We start from the raw sequence: 9751 nt of genomic DNA on the forward strand, positions 1-9751 counted from the left end.
TGTGTTTTCCCTTTTCTTCGATTGAAGAAACATTCTTGAGCCTCGGGTTTTGATACCAAAAAGAATAGACTTTATTGCCGAGACAATCAAGCCAAGCCATTCACAGAGAACTAATTCAGTCCGGTTGAGGAAGGGTTCTTATACCTGCCTTCTCACACACACATGTCAAACTGAATTATTGGGGGTCCTTGGATTTACCATTATTATTATAAACAGATGTTCTTCCCCACCATGGACTGGTTACAGGCCCCTAACATAACAAGTTCTTCCTTACCCTGGCCTCTCTAGTGGGACACAGCCTAGCTAGTGGGCCTCTACATATATTGTGTCTATTGTCAAAACAAATCATATAGCTTCGTCATATGAGCGCCACCATATGTGACTTCTGCAATGTCTGCACATTCCATTCTCCTACAGGGCCTTACACACCCAGACAGATACATTATTATGATAGTAGCTTGATTAGTTCAAATTTTGGCCAATGAAAATCTTCATCAGACTCCAGCGAACCACAGTGGTGAACCTTCCCAGGAGTGGCCTGCCGACCAAAATTACCCCAAGAGCACAGCGACGACTCATCCAAGAGGTCACAAAAGACCCCACAACAACATCTAAAGAACTGTAGGCCTCTCTTGCCTCAGTTAAGGTCAGTGTTCATGACTCCACCATAAGAAAGAGACTGGGCAAAAATGGCCTGCATGGCAGAGTTCAGAGACGAAAACCGCTGCTGAGCAAAAAGAACATAAAGGCTCATCTCAGTTTTGCCAGAACACATCTTGATGATCCCCAAGACTTGTGGGAAAATACTCTGTGGACTGACGAGACAAAACTTGAACTTTTCGGAAGGTGTGTATCCCATAAAAGTAACACAGGATTTCAGAAAAAGAACATTATCCCAACAGTAAAATATGGTGATGGTAGTGTGATGGTTTTGCTGCTTCTGGATCTGGAAGGACAATGTCCGGCCATCTGTTGGTGACCTCAAGCTGAAGCCAACTTGGGTTCTGCAGCAGGACAATGATCCAAAACACACCAGCAAATCCACCTCTGAATGGCTGAAGAAAAACAAAATGAAGACGTTTGGACTGTCCTAGTTAAAGTCCTGACCTGAATCCCATTGAGATGCTGTGGTATCTTAAAAAGGTGGTTCATGCTGGAAAACCCTCCAATGTGGCTGAATTACAACATTTCTGCCAAAATGAGTGGCCAAAATTACCGCACAGCGCTGTAACAGACTCATTGCAAGTTATGGCAAACACTTGATTGCAGTTGTTGCTGCTAAGGGTGGCCCAACCAGTTATTAAGTTTAGGGGGCAAACACTTTTTCCACACCACTGTACATAGCCCTTTTATTTCTTATTTACTCATCTGAACATTAAACTCTGGCTATTTTAAAGTTTAGTTTTTTCTAACTATTTGATCCACCACTTCATTTCCTTCTATTCCTATATGTGCAGGTATCCATACAAAAGAGATTATAGCTTTTGTTTGCATTCTGAACAAACTTTGTAAGATGTCTGATAAAATGTCTCGTCTAGTCGAAGATTAACCAATCTTTAAAAACAGTCTGAACATATGACCACTTCAGGTATATTAATCTCTTCAACCCACTGAAGAGCCAATAATAGTGCAATCATTTCTGTAGCATACACTGATAGATGATCTTTGGATTCTTGTCTGTTTTAATTATTTATACTCACTAGAACCTGAAAATCAGCTACAGACATTGGGAATAACCACAACACATTTACATTCATGTTCCCAGCAGTTTTCTAATACTCTTTTAAGTCTAAATGAATTAGTTTTGTCTTTCGTCCCGTTTGATTAGATGGAGAGGGTGGGGTTTATGACCTATACTGATTTCATCCTCCTGGGGGCGATCGAGACGCTCTTTCTTCATCTTCAGAGCTCGTGAGGATCACTCGATGTGCGCATGCGCGAGTTAGAGAGCGGAGCTGCGTGAGAGAGAGAGAGTTGTCCGGTGAGTCCTGTTTTTCTTCTCTATTTTTTGCTTTTTTCTGTACTGCATATCTTCATTTTCGTAGTTATGTTTGAGTGTAGCAGGAATTTGAGGTAAATGTCAGCTTCACGTATGAATAACTGTGTAATTTTATTTATAACGTGTATTCAGTGCAGAAAGGAGACTTTTAAATTCCTCCATTCAACCGGCAAAAACAATCGCTGTGTCTAGTGATTATTTGTTTACGAAGTTAGACGAACCAGCAAATAATAAGACTTTCTATTAACTTAACTGAGGCAAGAGAGTCTTTAAACAAAACGTAGCCTATGTCAATTCAAGTCACCTTTATTTATATATAGGGCTATTAACAATACAGATTGTGTCAAAGCAGCTTTACAGCATTAAATAGGAAAATAGTGAGTCAATAAAACAAAAAGTATGTTTGATAATCGTGTAGTTGATTAAATATATTTAATAGTCATATTTATAGATCAAACTTTTGGATGGCAATTGTCTACTTTCTACTGTTACATCAAAGTTCACGGTTCTCTCTTTTCTTTTTTAACGAGTTTCTGAAAATTAACTGTTTTTATTTCAGAGTTGATTGAAGAAATTGAGGCGAATGGAGAATTGAGTGAAGCTGATGAGAGAAATCATGTCAAAATGAGTCGCTCTCAAACCAAACAGAAAGATTTAAAGAAAAGCAGAGCCAAGAAATCTTTCACCTGCAATCAGTGTGGAAAGAGTTTGAAAAACAAACGTAATCTTGAGCTTCACATGAGAGTTCACACTGGAGAGAAACTGTTCACTTGTGATCAGTGCGGGAAGAGTTTCAGTCAGTCAGCAAACCTTAAGGTACACATGAACATCCACACTAGAGAGAAACTGTACGCATGTGATCAATGTGATAAAACATTTTTGTGGGCTTTAAGCCTGACAAAACACCTGAGAGTTCACACAAAGGAGAAACCACATTCATGCCATTTGTGTGGAAAGAGTTTTTCATTACTACAAAGTTTGAAGATACATCAGAAAATACACGCTGGTGTGAAAGATTACATGTGCTTTGAGTGTGAAAAGACTTTTACTACATCGAGCCAGTTAAGAAAGCACCAGAGGATTCATACTGGAGAAAAACCTTATATGTGTTCACACTGCGATCAAAGATTCAGGCTTTCAGAAATCCTGAAAACACATGAGAGGATCCACACCGGAGAGAAACCTTATATGTGTTCACACTGTGACAAGAGATTCAGACTGCCAGATATACTGAAAAGACATGAGAGGATCCACACTGGAGAGAAACCGTATCACTGCACTGAATGTGGGATCTGTTTCAGACATTCATCTGCTCTACGCAGTCACACAAAAAACATTCACAGTGAGTAGATCATCTTCAGATCCAGCACTTTCAGGTCTGATGCTGCACACAAAAATGAATCAAGCAATACAATATCTACTCATCCATTTACTTTTGCTTTTAGTAATTATTGACTGAATGTTATTTTTTTAGTAATACGTTATCATTTTTGATATTGTATCAACGACTTGTATTGTCTGCTGGTTGTATTTGCTTTAGGTTAAAAAGTCATTTTATAGTTTTAGTTATAATATTAGAAAACCATGTAGTGTTATGTTTGCTTTTTGGGCTTTCTGTTTTAAATTTCTCAATAAAACTCTTTAATTGATTTGAATTGAAAGCTTTTATTGTCATTGTCTTTTTCTGAATACAGTGAAATTAGTCGTTGAATAGCCCTCACCACAATCCACTGTCCATGCCATAAAACTGATATATTTAATCTATACAGGTGAAGTTTGAACATGCTTTAGGATATCATGTAATATGTCTTGTCTAGATGTAGACTTGCCGCTTAATAAACTTACTAAGACAAAGCACAAATAACTGTTCTCAATAGCTGCATGTCCTCGAACCAATTAAGCTGCTTCTTCTTCTTTGACATTTTATGGCGTCTGGCAAACCAGTTTTTGCTGCATATACTATATGAAGTATATAATTTAATACTGTGAAGTTGCTTTGACACAATCTGTATTTTGAAGTTCTTCTGTAAGTTGTAATCTTTTGACATCATACCATTTAGATTCTATTACAAAATGTTCAACTGTTTCAGAAAGATTTAACACAAATTTAACACAAAGTCCAGACTCATGTTTTCCTGTTGTATATAATGATTGATTAAGTGCAGTGTGTCCAATTCTAAGACCAGATATAATACCGTCTTCCTTTCAATTCACAAAAATTCTCCCCTCATTTACAACTTTTTTTTTTTTATATATTATATAAACATTGTCCTTTTTTCTCACCATCCAATTTACTTTGCCACACATACAGTGGTGTGAAAAAGTTTTGGCCTCCTTATTAATTTAAATTTTTTGGATGTTTGTCACACTTTAACGTTTCAGATCCAAAACACATCAGCAAATCCACCTCTGAATGGCTGAAGAAAAACAAAATGAAGACTAGAGTGGCCTATTCACAGTCCTGACCTGAATCCTATTGAGATGCTGTGGCATGATCTTAAAAAGACAGTTCATGCTTGATAAACCTCCAATGTGGCTGAATTACAACATTTCTGCCAAGATGAGTGGCCAAACTCCCTTCACAGCGCTGTAACCGACTCATTGCAAGTTATCACAAACACTTGATTGCAGTTGTTGCTGCTAAGGGTGGCCTAGTCTCAGCCTCTATGCATATGGTACACTTAACTGGAAACACTTCAGGAATGTCGAAGTCGTCATCTGATTAGTTGAATTTGACCGGATTTCCGGGAGATGTGAATGTCGCATTTGCTTTCGGTCCGCCGGGAAACAAAGCGCAGACTGATTTACTCGGCGTTTTGCTAAAAGGTGCTTATGCAGACGCGATTGTTGTTATACACTTTTGCGACGTTCGCGCACAAATTACTGACTTATTGCTTGTTCTCCCTCTTCTTATTTAACTGGTTATTTCAATGACTGACTGGTTGCACGCCAGTCTGTTGTTGAGGCATTTCCATGCACCGACACGTGACGCTGAACGAAACGAACTTTGATTGGCTGTTTGACATGCCTTATGGGCGGGCCTTGGCCAATTAAAGCTGCCATGAATTCCAGAGCTAAAGCCGTCAGTCTGAAGGTCTGGCTATGCGAGACTAAGGGTGGCCCAACCAGTTATTATGTTTAGGGGGCAAACACTTTTTCACACCACTATACATAGCCCTTTTATTTCTAATTTAATATTCATGTCATTTGTGTGGAAAGAGTTTTTCATTTCTACACCATTTGAAAGTACATCAGAAAATGCACACCTGTGTGAGAGATTACATGTGTTTTGAGTGTGAAAAGACTTTTACTACAGCAAGCAATTTAAGAAAGCACCAGAGGATCCACACTGGAAAGAAACCGTATCACTGCACTGAATGTGGGATCTGTTTCAGACATTTATCTTCTCTACGCAGTCACACAAAAAACAATCACAGTGAGTAGATCATCTTCAGATCCAGCATTTTCAGATCTGATGCTGCACACAATAATGAATCAAGCAATAAAATATCATCTGGATCAATCAAGAGCCACGACAAAGAAACATCATCTAAAGTTTTCACAGTCAATAAAGTTCATCTTCACCTTCAAAACCAGCAGATTTAACTCGAAAATAAAGTTCCTCTCTAAAGAACCATTTCAAAAAAGTTTTATTTTTGTATATGATTTTGCTTCATGATATTGTGTTTTCATATTATGTTCAGTTGTCTTCTAATGCATATCTGTCACTTGTAGTTTTAATTTGTCTTTCATGAAGTATCTGTTTACAAACTGTTATTGTTCAGGAAGCTGAAGAAGAGGCTGTGACACTTTAACTGTTTTCTTCACTGTTTTTTTTTATTTTATTTTATTTATTTTTTATTTTTAAATCCAAAAACAATTCTATATACCATAATTTTTGTTTTCCACAACATGTGAATATACCCCCTGTTGTGTTTTACAACAAAAACAATCGGAACACCTTGTTATCATTAGTTTTTATCATTAGTTTTTATTTGCTTTCCCGAGTCTGCTACTAAGTTAGCTTATAGCCCGTTTAACATTGCCAGCGTGGTTGCGGCTAATCTTGCTTACATTGTTTATTCTCTAATCACACACATTTCAACTGTTTACTCACTGTTACTTGCTTTAGTGGCAAATTTGTGTCTACCTTTGAGTGCAGGTGAAGACACGTTCGAGCTGCACTCGGTTCAGGTCGAGCTGGAGGCCGTGGAGAAGCAGATCCAGGGGTTGCTGGTGTCACGAGGTGACGAAACATTCAGTTTTTTTTTTTTTTTTGCCAGGCGGAACTAATGTTCGCCGCGATTGCCTCCCGCCGGACCCATAACAACGGAACACGGGGGTAGTTCCGGATTAGCGCAAAATCCACCGCGAGTGGGGTGATTAGCCAAAATCGCCGGCAGCTGTGTACGAGGGGATTGAAGCTCTGTGAATGTGGATCTCGCAGGCAGCATGAGGGGGTAGAAGGAGGAGAGGAAGTGGGGCTGGGAGACGGGCTTGGGACTATGAGTGTGGGAGAAGGAGCACGTTAATGCAACTGGAGGAAGGAAGCCGCTGTACAGTAAGATTGTTTGTGAGAGACTGTGAGTAGACCAATCAATCTCCATCTTCTCTTCCTGTCTATGGGACTCCTCAACGTGAGTGCCAGGTCTGAGAATGGGCAACGGCCATCTATATATGTATTTTCCACTGAGTGTTGAATTGCAGGGATGAAGTGATGTGATGCACTGTCTTGATGTGTGAAGTGTGAACTTAAACCTGCTGGACGTCCATTACTTACCTGAGTTTTCTATCACGTTCTAAGACGTAAGAAGAGGCTAACATTGTTGTACTCCACAGATATTGGAATGTATTATTTGACAGCCCTTTAGGAGGATTGCATACCGGAAGACTCACCAACTGCTTTGCAGTAAAATCCCCCAGCCGTAAGTTCTCTGTCTGTCAGTGTCAAAGAAGAGGATTACGTGCCTGTATACTCACCTGTCTGCTTTGCAGTAAGCCTTGTGTCGGCCAGCCCCTCGAGAGGATTTCGTACCTGTATACTCACCGACTGCTTTGCAGTAAGTTCCTCCAGCCGTAAGTTCTCTGTCTGTCAGTGTTGAAGAAGAGGATTACGTGCCTGTATATTTACCCGGCTGCTTTGCAGCGAAGCTCTCCAGTCTGAAGCCCTTCAGCCACAAGTCTCTGCCTGTCACCTGGAGAAGAGGAATACGTGCCCGTATACTCACCGACTGCTTTGCAGTAAAAAATCCCCCAGCCGTAAGTTCTCTGTCTGTCAGTGTTGAAGAAGAGGATTACGTGCCTGTATACTCGCCTGTCTGCTTTACAGTGAACTTCTTCTGCCGTAAGCCTTGTGTCTGCCAGCCCCTCGAGAGGATCTCGTATTCGAAGACTCACCGACTGCTCTGCGGTGAAGCCCTCCAGCCGCGAGTTCTCTGCCTTTTACCTGCAGAAGAAGAGGATTATGTACCCGAATTACGCAACCGAACTGTCCTGCAGTAGCCTTCGTTCAGTCGTGAGCCCCAACTCGTCCCTTCTACTGAAAGCCAGCGAAGCCACTTACCGGAGCACTCCCTACTCTGCACCCTGTGGGCCTTCGGTGAGCCCGTAGGACGGAACGACCCTGCCCAGAAGACCCACTATTTTAAACTTTTTATCCATTTTATACCAAATAAATAATGTTACCTGAAGTCTTGTTGTCCGTCGTCATTGCCTGACCTCTGTCCGACTCCCTAAGGGTGGTAACGGGTTTTAGGGGTGGGTGCAGCCGGATTGGCCCGCCTCGATCTGTGACACTGGCCAGGCAGATTAAGTTGCGCGAACGAAGAGCCGCACTCGAATCTGTCCAGGTAAGTATACAGGGTGATACTAACACTCCCATAACCTCTACCCCGTGTGATTCCCGGCGCACCCAGGACGCTATCATCCCAGATGTCGTTCACTCCGGCGCCTGGACACCACGGACCATGGGTGCAGCAGCAGCGGAAGACGCGAGCCAGATTCCGGGCGAGATGCAATGCGATGCTGTGATCGTCGGAGACTCCGTCGTCCGGTACGTTCGTGCTAACTTAGCTAATGGTAAAGTGCACACTTGCTGTTTTCCTGGTGCTCGCATTCTCGATGTTTCTTCACAGATACCTGCCATCCTGAAGGACGATGTGAGCATCAGTGCGATTGTCCTGCACGCGGGGGTGAACGACGTCAGGCAGCGGCAGACGGAGGTCTTGAAGAGGGATTTCGGGAGCCTGATTGAGACGGTACGCAGCACATCACCCGCGACGAAGATCATTGTGTCAGGACCGCTTCCCACGTATCGACGTGGACACGAAAGGTTCAGTAGACTTTTTGCTGTAAATGAATGGTTGTTGTCATGGTGTAAAGAACAGAATCTGCTCTTTGTTAATAATTGGAATCTTTTCTGGGAGCGCCCTAGGCTTTACCGCGCTGATGGCCTGCACCCCAGCAGAGTCGGAGCAGAACTGCTGTCGGACAACATCTCCAGGACGCTGCACTCCATTTGACTAGTAAGCAAATCTTCAAATAGTTGCGATGATGGCTTTTGTTCTGCACATTTAAACGATAGTATTGGTGCTGTCCAATCTATAAAGACTGTGTCTGTTCCTCGAATAGTGAGGTCAAAACAAAAATTGAATGTAGGATCTAGAAAAATCTAATCGTGATTAAACCAGAAAAATGCACACTAAATGAACAAAAACAATTTTTAAAGCTTGGGCTCCTAAAAATTAGATCACTCGCACCCAAAGCACTTATTGTTAATGAAATGATCACGGATAATAGCTTTGATGTACTCTGCTTGACTGAAACTTGGCTAAAACCAAACGATTATATTGGTCTGAATGAGTCTACTCCACCAAACTACTGTTATAAGCATGTGCCCCGTCAGATTGGTTGTGGCGGTGGTGTTGCAACAATTTCTAGTGATATTTTCAATGTTAGTCAGAAAACAGGGTACAGGTTTAATTCATTTGAGGTACTTCTACTTACTGTTACTCTGTCAGATATGCAAAAGAAATCTCTCCTACCTCTTGCTCTGGCTACTGCGTATAGACCTCCAGGGCCGTATACAGATTTCCTCTCAGACCTATTGGTTAATTTTGATAAAGCATTAATTGCAGGGGATTTTAACATTCATGTTGATAATACAAATGATTAGTTATTAGTTATTATTAGTTCTGATTGCAGTTATTGAAATTAAAAATAGTAAGCAGACGGCCAAGGGAAAGCTTTTGTTCACCCTATCGTTCCCTTCCTGAGCACACTCAAAGTGCGAAGTCAGTGGCAATTTAGTTTCGATTCGAGCCATTTGCAGTTGCCTGCCTTACTTTCGGGGGTGACTCACACAAGGAGGCATACCCAGCTGTTATCACTTATGTGTTATTGACGGTCTATTTAGGCGTGTCATACCAGCTGACGCGGAAGCAACCCACTTCTCATCCTTGGACACTAATGCAGCAACCGACACCTTGTGCTCCACTCTTACTACTTGTCTAGATGATATATGCCCTCTCTCCTCCAGGCCAGCACGAGCTGTTCCTTCAAACCCTTGGTTATCTGATGTTCTTCGTGAGCAGCGCTCCAAACTTAGGGAAGCTGAGAGGAAATGGCACAAATCTAAGGATCCATCTGACTTGAGTAAGTATCGGTCTCTGCTTTCATCCATCTCTACCCAAGTCCATACTGCCAAATCTTCATACTTCCACAACAAGATCAACAATGCTCCGGACGCACGCA

At 41.6% G+C, this 9751-nt stretch overlaps 1 protein-coding gene across 1 annotated transcript; it reads left to right on the forward strand.

The window, feature by feature from the left end:
• The first annotated feature begins 2617 nt into the window (after positions 1 to 2617).
• LOC141332067 (uncharacterized) lies at positions 2618 to 9431 on the forward strand. The gene is made up of 7 exons (XM_073837191.1): positions 2618 to 3341; positions 5247 to 5435; positions 7146 to 7269; positions 7364 to 7598; positions 7915 to 8031; positions 8134 to 8199; positions 9414 to 9431. Exons 1-7 carry the CDS (start codon positions 2624 to 2626, stop codon positions 9429 to 9431), a joined length of 1467 nt encoding a protein of 488 aa, XP_073693292.1. The 5' UTR covers positions 2618 to 2623.
• The last annotated feature ends 320 nt before the right edge of the window (positions 9432 to 9751 follow it).

This window comes from Garra rufa, chromosome 1 (assembly GCF_049309525.1).
Source record: "Garra rufa chromosome 1, GarRuf1.0, whole genome shotgun sequence".
Taxonomy (NCBI): Eukaryota; Metazoa; Chordata; class Actinopteri; order Cypriniformes; family Cyprinidae; genus Garra; species Garra rufa.

Bases quoted from the DNA above. Each gene is read 5' to 3' on its own strand.
- LOC141332067 (XM_073837191.1), top strand. From the start codon at position 2,624: ATGAGTCGCTCTCAAACCAAACAGAAAGATTTAAAGAAAAGCAGAGCC. The intron at 5,436-7,145 runs GTGAGTAGATCA...GCTGCTTTGCAG, and splicing joins TCACACAAAAAACAATCACA to CGAAGCTCTCCAGTCTGAAG. The intron at 7,599-7,914 runs GTGAGCCCGTAG...CGGCGCACCCAG, and splicing joins CTGCACCCTGTGGGCCTTCG to GACGCTATCATCCCAGATGT.